The 19553-nt window shown below is 33.9% G+C and overlaps 2 protein-coding genes and 1 pseudogene across 3 annotated transcripts; all 3 read left to right on the top strand.

Moving 5' to 3' along the window:
• The first annotated feature begins 669 nt into the window (after positions 1-669).
• Positions 670-1313, top strand: LOC146941447 (uncharacterized; annotated as a pseudogene).
• A 4042-nt stretch (positions 1314-5355) lies between these two features.
• LOC146941446 (large ribosomal subunit protein P1-like) lies at positions 5356-6963 on the top strand. Its single transcript, XM_085755236.1, has 3 exons — positions 5356-5475; positions 5575-5784; positions 6708-6963. The coding sequence occupies exons 1-3, from the start codon at positions 5407-5409 to the stop codon at positions 6759-6761; spliced, it is 333 nt and encodes a 110-aa protein (XP_085611362.1). The 5' UTR covers positions 5356-5406; the 3' UTR covers positions 6762-6963.
• Positions 6964-9404: 2441 nt separating this feature from the next.
• On the top strand, positions 9405-18812 carry EDA30 (O-fucosyltransferase family protein). Of its 2 annotated transcripts, none has more exons than XM_085755235.1 (11): positions 9405-9762; positions 10757-10977; positions 11275-11359; positions 12062-12132; positions 12234-12322; positions 12442-12685; positions 13589-13701; positions 14234-14324; positions 14544-14672; positions 16847-17400; positions 18037-18812. In XM_085755235.1, the coding sequence occupies exons 2-11, from the start codon at positions 10819-10821 to the stop codon at positions 18482-18484; spliced, it is 1983 nt and encodes a 660-aa protein (XP_085611361.1). In that variant the 5' UTR covers positions 9405-9762; positions 10757-10818; the 3' UTR covers positions 18485-18812. The 2 variants fall into 2 exon arrangements, with proteins under 2 accessions (XP_085611361.1, XP_085611360.1); XM_085755234.1 differs by having other exon boundaries at positions 10757-10986.
• The last annotated feature ends 741 nt before the right edge of the window (positions 18813-19553 follow it).

Raw genomic sequence — 19553 nt, 5'->3', positions numbered from 1 at the left:
GAACTTTGGACTCGAGAAGTTTCTTGCATTGACGCGTTGAACAACCACTTACGCGTTCAACCCTTTCTTTGGTTTGGTTTTAAGTTTTTTTTTATTGGTAATCGACCAATGGTAAGTCAAATTTGATTGATTCAATTGAGTATTCAACTTCTTTCTTCTTGACCATATACACTTTTTAACCAAGAGGGATTGTTGACTTTGTAGTTTACACAAAAATAAAAAATAAAACAGAGACTTTGTAGTTTAAATGTGTTTTTTATTCTTTAAAAAAAATTGTGTATGTCGCCTACTTGTGTTCTTTTTCTTTGTCAAGTAGCCTAGTGGGGGAGCGGTTATGGTGCGTAAATAAATCCTTATGCACCGTGCATAAGTCCCAGCACATTAGCCATTTTGCAGGGGAAATGGTTTCTGGGAGTTGGACTCCAAAACCATTTTGCAATGGAAATGGTTTCTGTGAGTTGGATTCTAAAACCATTTTGTTGTGGAAATGGTTTCTGTGAGTTGTACTCCGAAACCATTAGATGTACTTAATGGTTTCCTTGATCCTAATTCAAACGCCACAAACTCTTTCACTTTCTTCGCTCCCACTGATTCTTCACTCTTCACTCTCGACATGACGCAAACTGCGTCGTCTTACACCGATACTCTCCGTTATCACATCATCCCTCGCCGTTTGATTTGGCTCCGGTATATCCGATTTGTTCACCGGATCACCGTCATTTCACTCCAAGAAGGATTCCGCATTCGCCGGAAAAGCAAAATCAAACGGTTCTTGATCCGGTTCCAAGATCGGTTTCTTTCAATGTTACATGAAGGCAAGGCGGCGGACCTCGTCATTCGGTTGAAGCTCCGGTAACACCAACAGCATCGGCACCAGCTCAATCGCCGGAAATAAGAAGGATTCACGTTCATTCTCCGATGAATTTCGGTACCGCTCCTTTTGCTGCACTGGTTTTGTCTCCACAAGATTCTGATTCAGGTATATCTTTTCCACCGGAGGGATATTCTGATGCGAAGGCTCCTGCGCCGGTGGATCTGGAAGCGGTGGTGCAGAAGAAGAAGAGTAGTAGAGTTTCGTTGATGGAAATGTCGGAGAAATCTGAAGCGTTGGATGGAGTGAGAAAGTGTGAAACTGTAGCCGTTGGATTGAGGATTGAAAGAGCACATAAGTGAAATTTGATGGTTGTGAAGTCCTTATGCAAATGGCTTATGCACCATAACTTTTGCCGCCTAGTGGCTAGAGCTCGCACAATTAAATTGTGGAGAAGTGGAGTGTCCGGGGTTCGAACCCCGGCCCTTGCATATAATATGCAATATCCCTATCAACTGAGCTAAGTTCACGGGAATTCACATACATGTGTTCTAAAATATATGTTAAATAATTTAAAAGTAGAAATATAATATTGAAAAAAACAATCTATATACTATTACGAATTTGAATATACGATTTTAACAGAATTACTATGTTTAGATCATTAACATGATGTATCTTTATATTTTGTCAAAAAAAAACATGTATCTTTATATTTCATCTATGTCATAATGAACTCCACTTTTCATGAAGAAAAAAAACATGTATTTCCTAAAAAAAATAATTAAAAAAACATGCATCTTTATATTTCATCGATGTGATGTGATAATAAATAAACTCCACTTTTCATGAAAAAAAATTGATTTAAAATTATTCACACCTAAAAATAAATAATTTGGTAGTTGAAAAGCAAAGTTTCTTTTTTTGTGGTGGTCGGGGTTTGAACCCCGAACCTTGCATATTTTTATGCATTGTCCATACCAACTGAGCTAAGCTCACGAGGACAAAAAAAAACAAAGTTTCTTCCTCAACGTAATCTCTTACAAAAAAAAAAAGAATAAAAAAATCGTTGTTAAAAGCTATTAACTGATACATCAAAATACTTTTAAATTCAACAACAAAAATAAATGTTTTCAATTTTTTAACATGACATTAAAATATTATTTTTTTATCAATTGTATCATCTATCGAATCCGTACCATGTACATTACTAACAAAACATTACATTTCATTTAGTATTTTATGATAGTGAAAAATACATAAATGTTTAATTATTATTCTCTTTCATGTTTTATTTTTACACAATGTCTCTTTCATATCTATTTATAGTATTTTAATATGTGTGTAAAAATCTCAAATGAAGTTCATTTTGATATGAATGAAGTATGTTTTTTGCTCTTATAAAATACTCTCTCCGTCCTAAATTATATGTTATTTTGACAATTTTAAATAAATTAAGAAATATAGTTAGTTTTTCATGACAAAGAGAAATTTTGAATTACTCTACGAAATTATCCTTTATTAATTGCATGAAAAATAAAATTGAAAATGAAAAAATTTGAGCATGTATCCTTTGCTTTTGTCTTGTTTGAGAGAATAAGAAATAGAGTTAGAAAAGAGAGAAGTAGAAGAGAAATAATAAACTTTTCTTGTTTTGGATGAAAAGAAGTTGGGATGAGAGAATAAAGAGTGATGGGTCTGATATATTTATGTTTTCGCCTCAAACTATAGAAGAAATTGTGAATCATGGCAAGAGAAAAATGGTACACGCCAAACAATTGAACTTTAGCGGTTGATGAGTTTCACCAAGGACGAATCGTTCAGGATAATAAAATTCAATTTCTGGGTGGAACAATTCTTGACCAGACTATCCTTACTTCACGGCCGAACTTCGTATTACTACGACTGAACTCCGACTTTCACAATTTTGACTTTCTATGTGCAAGCATTGGACAAAGTCCAAAATTAGTGGATCAACAACCTAAGTTCCAAGTTAACATTTTAAGCTCTCTAAATCACAGGTTCTCATCAAATTGGTCACTCACCTCACAAGATCGCTTATTTAAGGATAGGGTGATCTTATTCCACTCATCTGTTCATTAAAAACTAAGTCCTGGCACAGACTTGGCTATAAACCTACATCTCTTGTGAAAGTCAACATGAATCAAAAAGAGAAATGATATTTTGACAACCACTTTTTAACAACTTTTGAACAACTTTCTCTCTCATACTCACATGATATTGTTATCATCTCTCTTCCTTTTTCTCTCTCCATTGTTTTTGACCAATAAGAAGTGAGAAAAACAAGGTTGTCAACAAAGTTGTCATCAAATGGATGTCAAAATATCATTACTCAATCAAAAAACACTTTTCATATGGTTGTAACATGGGATCATGTGTTGTTAGGGTTTCAAGGTGGGGATGTATCAAACAACATAACGTTTCTTTATAGGTGGCATTTAACATGGGAAAGTCTAAAACTTTCCCACCATTGGTCAGTTTGGTTTTAGCCATTTGATCAAAAGAAGACCACAGTATTGTCATGCTCTCTCAACAGTAGATTTTTTTGACACCATCTTTCCCAAACGTTCTCTCTCCTCCATCCATGTCTCTCTCACCCAACACCAACTCCCCTTCAAACATTCTTGGTCGATGTGGTTGTTGTAGCGACGGAGGTTAAAGGACCTGATACGGTTGAGGAGTGTAGGTGAACGATTGATTGAAGATGTTGTTATTGGGTTTGGTCGTTTTTGGGTGGACCATTGAAGCGAGAAGCTAGAGCTACGGTACCTATGACAAGGTTTACAATGATGAAAATAGAAGGTGTGTACCATGTTGTTATGAAAGATGTTGGGTCTGTCATCGTTGGTGAAGAAGTTAATTTCTTCATTTGGAGAATTTAATTGTTTTAAATGATTTTAATTTTATGGGTACTTGATTTTTAGTAGATGGATGCAAGCATTACAGGAAAAGATCCTTGTTGCAACTGTATTTCTTATTCTTCTTCAAGAGAGAAAAAAAAACTGTATTTCTTATTCCTTTTCTTTAATATTCCTTTGTTTTCATAATAAAAATCTTCTTTTTTCTGATTTGGGTTTGGCCGGTTTTTTATATTTTCTTCATTTTTAGAGCATGCAGCAAAAACCAAATTTGATTGCAATGAACTAGTTCGCTAGGATGTTGAGCAAGTAAGAATAAGGGTACCGTTAATTTGTTATTTTCATGATTTATTGGTTGTTGAGTCATTTGAAATGTTGTTGATGATGATTATAGAACTCGTGTGGTTCTTGTTGTGTTTCATGTTGTTGTTCTTCTTGAGTGTAAAATTTTGTAGGTAGAGGTTGAAGACAACGAAAGTGAAAGAAGAAAGAAAAAAAATATAGTGTAGGCAGATTATGATAAAATTAATACTCCTTTCTAATCTAATGGTAAAAATCAAGTGCCCCATGGTGGGAAAGTTTTAGACTTTCCCATGTTAAATGCCACCTTCTTTACAATGTTTCTTTTCCTTCTTTTCAGCCAAAGATGATTTGTTTTTTATATGTTCGCTTGCGTAGATTTATATTTATACTCTAATAAAAGTACTCAAATTGACGAATTTCAAGCAAATTATGGGACCAAGGAAATACTTTATTTTTCATGGCTTAAATGGGGCAACTAATGGATAACAACAAATTAAAAGGCCTTCCTTCAACAACAAAAAAAACAAATTAAAAGGCCAAAAATCTTTGAGAAATTAATATAATTAGTTATTAAAAGTCAATTTCTATACAGAAAAATGAATATTTGAGAATTTTCATTTAGGTTTTAAGGTGGGACATGAGCTTCCTTTACGAGCTCATTCTTTTCAAAGTCTTCTTCTTCCATATGTTTCACTTAGAGCTCTTCACCTTGGTACCCCAAGAATGTCATCCCAAATTTCTATATAGTTTAATTTGCAAATCCTATGAACTTTAAAAGGTTAATACCACTTTCTCTCACATTAACAATTTTATAGAATAAGCTTGGGAATTTGAAAAAAATCGAACCTTTTACAAAGTGAGAAATCCATTTGTTATTTTTATTTTTCACATTTTTTTTTAACTAAAATGATACAATAGGTGGTTTGTTTGTTGGAATTTGAGAGGTCAGACCCTAAGTAAATCTTCTATATCTCAAATGATTCATCAGACTTTCACCGGAGAATGAAGATACTTTGGGAAAAATAGAAGAATGTTGGTGGTTTGAGGGGTATGAGCGATATGTGAGGAGGTAGAGAGTATATTCACTCTTTTTTCCCTCCAAAAATGTGCAAATTGTTTGAAAAATAACTCCGAAATGTAATTTTTTATATTTTGAAGGCTTTGAGAGATAATTTTTAAAGGTAGTTTTACAGGATACAAGCAAATAGGGGGCCAAAAAAGCAACCATCATATTCTTCTATGTATCATGGGCTTCAATTATTTAAGGAAAAATGGCCCGTATTATTTTTGAAGGCCCAATCAATTAACCTAGGTTTCTGATAACACGCCACTATATATATCGAAACTTCACATTTTGGTGCTCTGGAATTCGTAAACCCTAGTTTGTGGGGCAGAACAATCACAATTCACAAAATGAGTTCCGGCGAATTGGGCTGCATTTACGCCACCTTGATCCTCCACGACGATGGAATCCCAATCACCGTAAGTCTATAATCCCTCTTCAATTCCATTTCTATAATCTTCAAATCGCTCATAGATCTCATTTTTCTTTTGTTACTGTTTGGGTTGGTTTTTGTTTAGGCGGAGAAGATCGGTACTTTGTTGAAGGCTGCTAACGTCACCGTTGAATCTTACTGGCCAAGCCTATTCGCTAAGCTTGCTCAGAGCAAGAACGTTGATGATCTCGTTTTGAACTCCGGCGCTGTTGGTGGTGCCGCTGTTGCCGTATCTGCACCCGCTGCTGGTGGTGGAGCCGCAGCAGCTGCCGAACCTGCCGCCGTTGAAAAGAAGGTATTGTTTTTAATTCTTTTTTTTATGATTATGATTTTTGTATGAAATTGTGTAATGATGAGTTACTGATTGGTGAACTAATTGTATTGAAATTAGAAACGGGTTTTGATAAATCGTTCATCTGTAGTGTTAAATGAATGCTAGTTCTGGAATTGTACAATAGTATTGCAATTTTCCTTAAGATAAAAACATATAATTGATTTTCTTACATTGTTTGTTCTGTTGAATTTGCTTGCAAATTGATGATTTTGTGCTGTGATCAAGTTGGGGTTATACCTATTTTGTAGAACTTGCATCTAGGTATAAAAGATATAATTTCCTCGGAGGGGATTCTGTATCCGATAAATACTGTCATTTGCTGCAATTACTCCAAAAATTATTTTGCATGAAAACATTCACTATAAGTTTTATGAAAACATGTAGTTATTTTGGTTTTTTGAAGAAATAGTATAATTGTTGTTTTTCTTCATTGGGATTTGAGAATTGGACTATCCTTTTAAAGACAACTCTGAATATAATTATGGTACTCTTTTGATTTGCAACTTATGTACAGCTTATTGCTCAAGCGCTTCTCTTGATATGCCCACTTATGCATAAGCTTACATTTTCTATTTTCTATAGAAAAGATAAAATAAAGTTAACTTGTTTTCCTGGGAAGATTGTCTTGTTGATTTCATTAGTTCTCCCTAACAGTGTCACTAAACAAACATAGCTTTAAATAAGCCAATCATAACTGGCCCTGTATCCACATTTTTTACTTTTGGGTGAGTTTTTACTCTTTCACAATAATTTAATGTTTAATGTTGTATTATAGCTTTGATGCAGTCAATTATGAGCACTGCACAGACATAGCTTATTACTTCAATTTGTTTTGATTATGTTGTATATAGCAAAACTTAATTCATTCCATACTGTGTTTGTAGGAGGAAGCCAAGGAAGAAAGTGACGATGACATGGGCTTTAGTTTGTTTGATTAAGTTTCTCTTTATAGTTTGTTGTAGCCAGATTAGGACTCCTTTCAAGGAGTGGCTGAATCCAAAACTTGTTTTGTTTTATAAATTGTTTATCTAAGTGAGTTTTAGCAATCTACTGTCTCATTTTATTGTTAAATTTTGGAGTTTTTGAAATATTTGTGACAATTGAATCTGAATGATATGTTTATTTTCTTATTCCATTTTACATCTGATGCGGGAATATATCATACCAGGTTAATTTTGAAAGATTTTACTATTTTGTTCAATAGAATCAATTTTTCTATTAACAATTTTACTTTTGCAGTAATTTGCACTGTCATTGCACTTATATACTGTTCTAAATCTATAATAAAAGTAGTTTTTATGACAATCTATAACGTATGTTGGTGTGAAATTGTACAATATAACTTTATACCTGTATCTTCTTGCATGTTATATTGGATTTGAAATGAGAGCAAAGCAGTTTCTGTTCTATAAGCACTTAGAAATGATCTATATGTCCTCTTTTCAGGGGCTCCAATGAGTCCCAAAGCTGAAACCTTTATTTAAGGGTAATAATGAGTCCCAAACTTGAAACTCTTCAAGCACCTGTTGACTATAATTTCCCATTTGAGATCTGTACATACATTATTATTCATTTATATTCCATTTGAGATCTGTACATACATTATTATTCATTTATATTGTGTATGTTTTGACGATAGTTGTCTCCAACTAGATTTCTCCATCCAGGTTTTAAGGTGATAGACCTGCGATAGTTGTCTCCAACTAGATTTCTCCATCCAGGTTTTAAGGTGATATCATGTATTCTTCTAGCTTGATCTTAATATGTTTTCTGCTAGCTTGATCTTATTTTATCTAAGGCTAAAACGCACTTTTTGCCCCCTAAGTTTCAAAATGTTGCAATTTTGGCCCTCTATTAAAAAAATAGCATTTTTCGCCCCCTTCGTCCAAAAATTGCTGAGAAGAGGCCACGTATCCCAAAAAAGGGGCCATAATTGCAACTTTTTCTAAAGATAAGGGGTCAAAAAGCATATTTCTCTTATGTTAGAGGGTCAAAAGAGCATATTTCCCTAACCATGGGGGGTCACTTTTGCCATTTTTTTTAATAGGGGGCCAAAATTGCAACATTTTGAAACTTAAGGGGTAAAAAGTACAGTTTAGCCTTTATCTAACTAAATTCTTAAATTCTTAAAGGTTGCTAATAGATGATTTCTCCGACCAAATTGTAAACATTTTTTTTTTTTCAGTTCATAATGAAATATTTGCTTACAATGGTAACCAGTGTGTTGTTACTACTTTTGTTGACCGTAGTAGAGCTTTATCCTCATCGATTGTGTTATCTTATAGGTGCATAAAATCATGCCAGTACTTTCCTCCCTTTTAGTTTGCACGATTCTCGATTTACCCTCTGATATATCATCATCAAAATTCACGAAGGTTCAAAATAAAAAAAACTTCAAAAATCTAAACAAAAATAATTAAAATTATGAATAGCAATTCTAATTCGTAGAAATTGACTTGTCTCCTTTTTTTTTGGGTTTATAACGATGATATGCCAGGTTCTGTCGGAAAAAAAATGATGATGTATTTTATAATCCCAATTGCCATTGGAGGGATGTGATTTGGTGTCACAATAAAATTTGATCATTTCTCTTTACAAAAATTAATAATGTGGACATCTAAAAACTTATATCAAATATATAACATGCAAAACATTTATTTATCTTGAACGTCATTCGATGCTGTAATTTTGAAAACTTATTTCAAATATAAGTACTATTTTTTCATTTTTCAAATAACTTTGAAAACGTTCACCAAATAAAAAAAAACTTTGAGAACTTCTTCCATGTATAATGTTTAGCTAAATTAGTCTTAGAAGATAATTCAGACTATTCTATGTTTTTTTGGTAATATAATTTTCCACATCACAGGTAAATTTTAGAAGGTAATTTAAATATTCTCTGTAAATTTTATCGTTTGTAAGTTAAAGAATTTTCAAAATAAAATTATCTTATGACTTTTTTTTTTTTTATCAAAAGTTTGATGTAAGAGATTAATTTTCATGCACTAACAATATTAAAATTTTCCCTAAAAAAACAATGTAAATATTAATTAAAAAAAGTAACAAAATTACAATATTTGTCTCTTAACTTAATTTTAGTCCCTTAACTTTTTTTATTGCTCTCAAAAAATAAATAAATTCTTTTTTTTAGAAGGTATTTAAGAAACTAATATAATCAATTCCTAAATATATATATTCTTAAAAAAAAATTAATTTCTATTTACCAAATCAATTTATTTTTGTCAATCAATATGATTACCAAATCAATTTCTTTAAGTTAGTCAATTTCGAAATATTATTACAGAAAAAACAATAGTTTTATAAAATAAAAACAAAATAAAGCTAATTTTTGATGAAAACGCGTTCAATTTTTTCATGCAATCTGCACTTTAAATTTTTACAAAAGTTGAATGAAAATAGATTTTATTTTAGGAAAGAAACATCAGCATCTATCGTAGGTAAATATTCAATTTCTAAATATGCTTATTGACCTTTGATTCGGTTGATTCATCAACATCGACATATCACAACAGTAAATCAGTAATGTTGAAGTTAATTCGAGAAAAGAAAAGAAAGAGTGTAGTTGAATAAAGATCCACGTGATTTTGATCGTTATTCTGAGGCTCATCGAGGAAGCAAACGCGACCGTGAACGTGATATTGGATTTTGGATCTTCAAGAACAAGAATCGCATTCACACAACAACAAAAAAAATCCAATCATCATCATCATCATCATAATCATATAATTATCATTATTTTCCACAATCCAAACACTCCTTTGCCCCATTCACGGGCAAAAGTGAAGAATCCAATCTCGTTGCCGCAGAGATCCAATCGGAATCGCTTAATTGATTAAGTTTCCAGCTGAGAACGCCAAACACTACTCGCTGGCTGGGTGCTCTACCCCTTCAAATTGCACCCTTCCAGAAGAACCCTAGGTATTCAAATCGCTTCTTATCTTATCACTCTATCCATCCATGAATAATTGAAAAACGAATTACGCTTAATTTTATGTTTTTTCACTTTTCCACCACTTACTCTGTTTGCATGTTTTACTCTGTTCCGTTAGTTTCAGTTTCAGCTATATCTTTTTTGCCTAATTCATGATTTTGCGTAATTCTGTTGATCTAACTAATAAAATAACTTATCTTTTCTGTAAAATTGTTAGTTTTTTTACCACCGTAGTATATGTGGCACTGTTCTGCATGTGTAATTTATGGTATTAAGTATATACCCCCTAATGGAAGGCTGATTAGGATTATTATGAAAAATGCCTACTAACCACAGACACTGACACGCCTACACCAATAATAAGCTGGGAAAATGACATAATTTTCTCAACTATATAATGTTGAGAAAATGACTAATCCAAGGAAAATGCAAAAAATCGTTGTCGTAATCCCGATGAGAATAATGGAAACCCTTGATTTTCAGCAAAATCCCTGCAAAGTCACATGAAAACAGGAAATCGTGCGATTCCTATGATTCTGGTTTTGAGTCGTTTATGTTTAAGCTTTATGGCTACGCTGTTTTATGTTTAAGATTTGAGGCTCTGAATCGTTTATGTTTAGGATTTGTGATTTGATTGTTATATGTTTGTTTAAGATTTGAAAGATAGACTAGTTCATGCACTATATAATATATATTTAGTATGATTTTTGTTTTGGTAGGATCCTTTGATATTGGTTGAGATGTTATGTTTTACGATCTTGCTATCCCCTTTCGATCTGATGCAAATTCTTGATTCTGACAACCTTGAAATGCTGTTATTTAAGAATGTAATTATGTTACTAAATATAATGTGGTAATTCAGTGGAGTTTTACAAATGTGGAGCATTCTTTTTGTATGCTATAGTTATTTTGTTAACTCGTATCACTGTGGTGTGTGCTTCTTTTGACGAACCTGTTTTCTTGTATATACTTTTCTTATAGATGTTGCAGCTAAGTTCAAAATCGGCCGTTCGGCATTGGTGATGTAGAGTCACAGAGCCAATATGGCATTTGTAACTAAGATCAAATGGGTTGTTCTTTCTGTAATCTCTTTATCTGTGGTGTCTATCATTATTCATCTGTCTTTGGCAAAGTTGTGGACTGTTAACATAGTGCCATATAGAGCAATTGCAAGTCTTCATGATGATTTTTCTTCTGTGGTGGTAAGGCAGGTTGGTTCTTATTATATACATGTATATGTTGCTTGTATATGGTCAAATGTTTTGCCTTTCACTTAAGCACATCTTTGGATGGGAGGAAAGGAAAGGAAAAGAGTGTGTAAAAGTGAATAAGGGCTTAGAACATTAAGTTTTATGCCAATATGTCATTTTTCCTTTCATTTTAAATTTATTAAATTACAGAATATATGTTCAAAATAAAAGCCCCCTTCCTTTCCCTCCAAAACCCTCTATCGAAACACCTCCCTAATATATTGAGTTTATTTGCTTCAAATGCTACAGGGTGTAAAGAATAAGAAGCTATGGGGTTCCATAAAGTCTTTGGAATCACTGCAGCCTAGTTTCGACGCTAGAAGCAATTATTCTGGTAATATATTCTGACTTAAATTTCTTTAGTTTGTCGAAGTGTTCCTATTTTTCATCTTGGTGATTAGCCTTTTTTTTCTTTTGAATTTATAAATTCATTTTAAATGAAGTCATATATTTATTCAGCATTGCCAATATCTTACCTAGTAACCAGATTCTAGATTGTTGTGGAAAAAAGGTATCATGGAGATGATTAACAGAAGTTGTTAGTTTGTGTGTTGAATTACAAATTGAGAGGAATGATGGATATCGTATAAAAAATGCTAAACAACATTCAAGACGGAGCTTATGCTATAGATGCTGTATTCATGACAGTTTAAAGTGCAATTCATAGTATTTGCTCTTATTTGAATGTGAATGATAAACAAGAGATACTCTGTTTGAAAAATAGACAAATGGAAGTTTTTTTTCCTCCATTGAAATTACTTTCATATATAAAATGATTTTTAAATGAAATTTCGATTATCTAATTTTTTTTTTTTTTTTTTTTGTTGACGAGTGTCATGTCTTTAAGTTGGCTGTAACTGTTGCCTTTTCTCTAGTTTGACTAAGAATGTACATAACTGAGCTACTATTATTTGGTGATCATGATGTTTGACAATTTTTTACAATGAGTAAACCGTATTATATATATTTCCTCATTGTGCCATTTCGTCCGTCCTCTACATTTTCCATTTCAAGTTTGTGTTTCTTTCCTTCCCAGGTCCAAAGGAAAAGAATAATGGTTTCATCTATGCAAAGGTTTTTGGTGGATTTGCAAACATAAGATCATCGGTATGATCCATCAGATGTGCAGAAGTCCTTTTTTATTTATTTTATTTTGAATTCATTCCGATTTCTTTTGCAATTTAACAACAGCTTTTTTTATTTTATAGATCCCTGATTTGGTCGCTATATCTAGGCTTTTAAATGCTACTCTTGTCATTCCAGAATTTCAAGAGAGCCTTCGCTCAAAAGGAGTAAGGTATGTGCTGCAAGTTTTATGCGGTCATTAGCATGCCACTGTGCTTAATGCTACTAATATTTTCTTCTTTCTGTGATGCCTTTATATAATTTATACATGTTTTTTAAATTTTTATTCAGCCCAATGTTCAAGAGTTTTTCCTATCTTTATGATGAGGAGCAGTTCATAGCATATCTAAAAAAAGATGTAATTATTGCAAAGACCCTGCCTGGAAGTTTGATGGAAAGGAGAAAAAGAAATGAATTTCCTACATTTAGGCCCAAAAGTTCATCTTCTCCAAACTTCTACATTCAAGAAATTTTACCGAAGCTAAAGAAATCTAAGGTTATTGGATTAATTATTGCCAATGGTGGAGCGCTGCAGGTATTTCGGTATCCTGAAATTGTCAACTTATGCTTCTGTTTTGTGTGGATACAAGATTTTATTGGAAGAAAGATAGTACTCCGTCCGTCCCTTTTTATAAGAGTATTTTACAAAAATCACGAGTATCAAGAAAAGTTGTTGGAGTAATAAATTTGTCGCAAATGCATGTTACTATTACCCAATTACCCTTTATCTATAGAGATATTTAATGTTAACTTTCATATTTCAAGGTACATTGATAGTATTAATGAGGGGTGTATTTGGAAAAGGAGTAATAAATGCGTCTAGAAATTTGACGATAGTCTTATATTTAGGGACAAAACTTTTTTGTAAAGTAGTCTTATAAAAAGGGACGGAGGGAGTAAAATATTTCATCTCTGTATCAAAAATATTTCATTAATGACTTCAGACTTCCACGTATATGCTTGATCTGCTTAGCTTCATTCTTATGCAAAAAAATCAATGTCTGAATATGATAACAAATGCACATAGTATGTGGCGGACTTACACTCGATCAAGTGATTTATGCTAAAAGTTTCTTAGATTCCTGCATCATATGTTTTTTACTTTGCTGGTCGAATTTATGTCAATTTTTTCTTTTTGGTTTCTCATAGGTTCCCTTGAAGGTAATCCTATTTGAGGAATTACAATATCTTTTTATTTCCTTCTACATTTTGCCATCACCTAAATTTTCCCATGTTCAAATGTTTGCTCATGTTCTTTTTCTTTTGTAGCAAGGGAATTGCTTCTTTTTTGTTTTCATTGTTTTTCTGTTCAAATCTTTGAAAACAGGAAACAAGTGAAAAACTCCAACAGATTTGTAATTAAATGCGAAAACAGAAAATATTTTCTGAAACTAATCAGGCCCTAGAATTTCCTTTCTTACACATTTTGTTTCTGCAGTCTGTACTTCCACCTACCATGGCAGAGATTCAGAGGCTGAGATGCAGAGTTTCTTTCCAGGCCCTTCAATTTCGTCCAGAAATTCAAATGCTTGGCCATCGTATGGTTAACAAGTATGAATGCCTTTTATGTAAACTAATTGATGTCAACGTGCTTTACTATCACATATTACTTCCTTGTTATTTGAAAGTTTTTTTTTTTTTTTTTGGGGGGGGGGGGGGGGGGGGGGGGGGGGGTGGGGGAGGGGTCTTTAAAAATCATAATTTAGTGTTTCTGTTATCCAATATAAGAAAATGAAAATGTAGTTTGTTAGCTATGGGGCTTATATTAGGACAGAGTAGTTACCTAGTTAGTCAGACAGAATTTGTTACATAATAAATAGGAAGATACAAGGGTATAGATGAATCATTTAGATTTATTTATAGAGTAAATACAGTCATGGCTCAGTAGTTAGTGGAAACCCAAGAAATAAAATAATTTCTTTCGTTTTCTATTTCTATTGTGAGCTCCAGACAATTTAGGTTTCCAGTAGAGTTTTATATGGATTTTCTCTATGGTGGTCGGTGGTCACACTTTGCTCATCAGAAAATAACGATTTCTGGAGTTGATGACTGGATGTATAAGAAATTTATGCTGTCTTTTTAGGTTGAGATCGTTGGGGCAACCCTTCTTAGCATACCATCCTGGCCTACTGAGAGAAACCTTGGCATACAATGGTTGTGCAGAACTTTTTCAGGTTTGTTGTGTTTCTCTTCCTTACCATTACTAATTGAAATATTGTCCTACTTTCACAGTATATAAATCTTTCTGTGGTACACCACTTCTGATTTTTTTTAGTTTAGTGGGTACATTAGAAACTTGTAATATTTCAGTTGGCAGACGCTATTTATCCTTACGCTTGCCTTGCGTTTCTTTTTTTCTCTTTGCTTATTTTGTTGAGGTTTTGTTTTGTTAGGATGTACACACTGAACTCATACAACATCGAAGGGCTCAAATGATAAAGGATAAAATTCTTAATGAGGATTTGAATGTGGATTCACACTTGCGAAGAGATAAAGGTCTATGTCCCCTCATGCCTGAAGAGGTATGTTAAACTTTCCAGTAGGGTATCCTGGTAGATTTTCGTGGTTTTTGTCCTATTTTCAGTTATAACCTTTTGTACTTCTAATAAAAAAAGTAACCTTTTGTCCTATTTCCTGGTAGAATTTTGTGGATTCACATTTCTAAAAAAATCTTAAAATTAACCTTTTGTACTTGGAGACAATGACAAAGTAATCCCTGACTCCATTTGACACTGATCCTGGATGGATGCCAAGTTTAGATGTCAAGTCTTACCATCTCTATAGAATATTTTATGAACTTATAATCAAAATAGTCCCCCCCACTTCCAAGAATTTGTTGGCTTGGGTATGATTTATTTTGCAACAACTGTAAAAGGTGAATATCCTTAAGACAGTTCCGAAAGAATGGGATATTCAATTTGCTTGTAGTAGACGCCAATAGTTGCAGGAGAGGGAAGTTCATTTTATTTTATGATTACACAGTAGACTAAGATCCTTGCTGAACATATTTAGAAATTGTATGTTTTCACTCAAGTATATGTACTGTGAAACAGAGTTATTCTCTTGCTTTTAATGTTTACTACTCTTAGGGGAAGTTACGAATCATTCTATAAAAACGCATAAATTTATTGGAGTCATTCGAAGATCTTATAACATTTGTTTTGCTGGTTTTCATTTTTATGCTGTTTGCACCAAAACATGTGATAAAAGTTGGGTTATCATGATTCCTTATCAATTTTCTTTGTTGCTAGGCTACAAGTAATATAACATGATTGGACCAAAAGATTTGATGAACAAATTTATTAATGATAATGATAGAATTGAAGTAATTTGGGGGGAGAGAAAAGACAGGGGATGTGTTTGAAGGTTTCAGGGGTATTAGAAATGCTAAATCAGCCATAATTTGGGGGGAGAGAAAAGACAGGGGATGTGTTTGAAGGTTTCAGGGGTATTAGAAATGCTAAATCAGCCATGATGTAATGACAGTAATTAGTGTTTACTACATTAAGCCCAAGGTGACCTTGAGTCGCATGATTGAAATCTATGAAGCGTTGGACCCACTATACGGGCATGTACTCTGTAGTCGTTAAGTGCATCCTTGCCTTCTATATGCAAGAGTATTGAATTTGGACCCACTATACGGGCATGTACTCTGTAGTCGTTAAGTGCATCCTTGCCTTCTATATGCAAGAGTATTGAAATTGGACCCACTATACGGGCATGTACTCTGTAGTCGGTGCAAGAGTATTGAAATTGGACCCACTATACGGGCATGTACTCTGTAGTCGTTAAGTGCATCCTTGCCTTCTATATGCAAGAGTATTGAAATTGGACCCACTATACGGGCATGTACTCTGTAGTCGGTAAGTGCATCCTTGCCTTCTATACGGGCATGTACTCTGTAGTCGGTAAGTGCATCCTTGCCTTCTATATGCAAGAGTATTGAAATTGGACCCACTATACGGGCATGTACTCTGTAGTCGTTAAGTGCATCCTTGCCTTCTATATGCAAGAGTATTGAAATTGGACCCACTATACGGGCATGTACTCTGTAGTCGGTAAGTGCATCCTTGCCTTCTATATGCAAGAGTATTGAAATTGGGGTCTAACTCATCCTTACAAATCTATGAGGGCCTCCTCTTTATAAACTCTTATCAGGAGTCCTATCTATCTGATGTGGGACTTGGGTTTTTCCCAATGAAGAGGCTGATTCCATGGCTCAAACTTGTGACCTCCTTGTCATGCAGCCATAACTCCGATCATTGAACTATGCCCGGCCCCACTCAACACTTAAAAACTGCTTGAGTAAAATTTGGAAAGAAGTATTAAAATCAAGATATGTGGTGGTTTTGGGGTGCCAATTTAGTTGAGATGTCATTTCTGCCATGTGTTGCTTTTGCACTCTAATTTTGTTTAAAAAACAAATCAAGAAATTTAAAACTGAAAATAATAAATTCATCTTGCACAAATTCATTTTGCACCCAAAACACCTGTCGAGCAACTCTAAAATGCTAATGGCTCTCAATTGTGCATGCAAGATCTAGCCTGAGTGCAACAAATTTTACAATTAAAATTGAAGTAATGTGGACTTTTGGGAGCATTGCTTCCATTTTTGTGGATAAATGAATTGCCTTTTGGAATTAATCTTTTTTACCATTCGGAGGTTAAATTTGTTATTTTGTTTCAACTTTTACAGGTTGGCATTCTCCTTCGAGTGATGGGTTATCCTTCCAAAACAATAATTTACCTGGCTGGCTCTGAAACATTCGGAGGTCAACGTGTTTTAATTCCTTTGCGGTCCATGTTTATCAATACACTGGATCGCACTTCCTTGTGCAGTGAGAAAGAATTGTCTGACTTGGTTGGACCTGAACCACCTCTTCCTCAAAATATTTTTCGGACACCTCCTACAAAAAGCGAGGAAGAACTTAAAGAAGAATGGAAGAAGGCCGGTCCTCGGCCTCGGCCTCTTCCGCCACCTCCAAATAGACCAATTTACCAACATGAAAAGGAAGGCTGGTATGGTTGGATCACTGAGACCCCTACAGAACCTGATCCTTCACCTATGGATATGAGGATGAAAGCACATAGATTACTTTGGGACGCACTAGATTACATTGTTTCTTTGGAAGCAGATGCCTTCTTTCCTGGATATAACAATGATGGAAGTGGATGGCCAGATTTTTCAAGCCTTGTCATGGGACATCGGCTATACGAGACTGCTTCTTCTAGAACATACCGACCGGACAGGTAAACGCTCTTTGGTGTTTGTCTCAATTTATTGATATTCGTTAAGATATAAAAAGGTTTCATATAAATCATCAAAATTTTTTATTTTATTGGGGAACTAGAGTTGCCAAGTTACCGAGTTCAATGAGCGGGTTAAAGATGGCATTATTTTGTGACCTCTTTCTTTTTGGGCTGGAACAATGTGGGGGAAAGGGTAAAAAGAACACTATTACACTTTTACAACTTTCTTCGGTCCTATTCCAGACATCCATACCTGTCAGTATTTAAACAAATGCTAGACAAGACAATTCTCTTGCAGCAGACCACAGACAAGCCTAGGGCCTGTCTTTGGCACTTTCTGGATAAATTTTATGCATATTTGTTGTTCTGTCAATAAATTGTGTGCATAGTATGCCTTCCTTCCTTTCCACCTGTTTTTTCGAATGCGGTAATTTTTTATTGATTGTCTTGATGCCTTGAGAATTGCATGTATGAATATATCTGAAGGTGATGAGTATGATGAACTTCTGTTTCCACGCTTTGAATTTCTCAGCATTCTAATTCTTTGAAAACCATGTAGTTGTTTGTGGTTTTGGTTAGTTGAATTTTCCCTGAATTCTACATTTTAGTGACCCTATTTCCTCCTGTTTCTTACAGGAAAGTTGTTGCGGAACTTTTCAACATGAACCGTGAGAATTTGTACCATCCAAAACACAATTGGACAATTTTAGTGCAAGAACATCTTAACAAAAGTATGACCGAGGAAGGCCTCATAAGGCAATCTCGATTGTCCAAACCAGCAACGTTCCTTTCACATCCACTTCCAGAATGCTCTTGTAGAGTAGCTTCTGCCAGCATTGCTAACCGTGTTAAAGGTGAGGATGGCCAATTTCTATACGGAGGCGAAGACCTTTGCCCCAAATGGATGCAGCATGCTAGTAAGCCAGGTTCGATGGGGAAAGAAGGGGTAAAATCTGAAGACGATGGGCTCCCCGATTATGAGAGTAATGATTTTGTTGATGAATCTGAGTCTGAAAAAAATGGTGGTAAAACTGATCAGACTCAAGTCTGGGATCAAGATGAGGAAATGGATCCAAATGACTAATAGTGGACGTGCATATCATAACTACAGTCTATAGATATACAGCATCCAATTTTTCTGAAATTTGAGAGGTATAGGTTATAAGGTGCTTCGGCAACGTACATGTCTCAATGCTATCTGTGCTGAGCATATCGGTATTCAAATATATTCTTTCATTAATTTTTTGGTTATTTCCATAGACAAAGATAACAATTTCTTTTACTTTTCACTTTCCACTTTCATCTGAATTTTTGTTGTAACATACACATTACGAACAGAAGGAAAAAAAGATCAGCTGTCCGCATAATTTGAGAACAGATAAAGTTAGAAGCAGAAATTGTTTAGAGATTAATCCATATATGGCTGCTATCCTTTTTTTTGTTTTACAAAACACCACATTTCTCCTCTTTTTCAGTTTTGTGGATGTATTGACTGCGATCTCTCTCTCTTTTTATAGTTCTTAGTGCGATGAATACAATTATTACTAACACGGCAATCCATGGAAACAAAGCTCTGAAACAAATAAGAACAAGAAACTTCGGGTTTCCATAAAATCTTGGCAATATAAAACTGATGAACAACGGAAGCATAAAAAATACTCCATTTTGCATCCTCTCCTTCCAATCACTCTCTCATCCTCCCCCTCATTCAAGATCTATGTCCGTCTGCCTGTCAATCTTTTTCCTTACTTTTTCTCTCCCTTGATATTCTCTCTAAAATTTAGAGAGATAGACACGATTAAGAGAGAGAAAGAAACAAACAAATATTTTTGAATGAGGGATGAGAGAGTGATTGGAAGAAGAGAATTCAAAGTGTAAAAAAAGTCAAAAATAGAAAGTTTATCTTAGAATTTATGCACTTTATATTAAATGCATAATTTTATAATAAATAATTGTTGTTTACAATAATAATAAATAATAAAAAATCAATTTTAGTTGTCTTAATCTATGTAATATTGAAGAGACCCGAAAATTATTTGGTTAGGCTATCGAATAACCATCATTTTAGTCTTGAACTATCAACTTCTCACCAATTTAGTCACTAAACTATAAAAAATACACTGAATATTCTCTAAACTATATAAAATTCATCA

The sequence above is a fragment of the Medicago sativa genome, chromosome 3, assembly GCF_051527215.1.
Source record: "Medicago sativa cultivar Bolivia chromosome 3, Bolivia_mono, whole genome shotgun sequence".
Lineage (NCBI taxonomy): Eukaryota > Viridiplantae > Streptophyta > Magnoliopsida > Fabales > Fabaceae > Medicago > Medicago sativa.
Note: the sequence above shows the minus strand (reverse complement) of the source record. Positions and strands in the feature narration are given on the sequence as shown.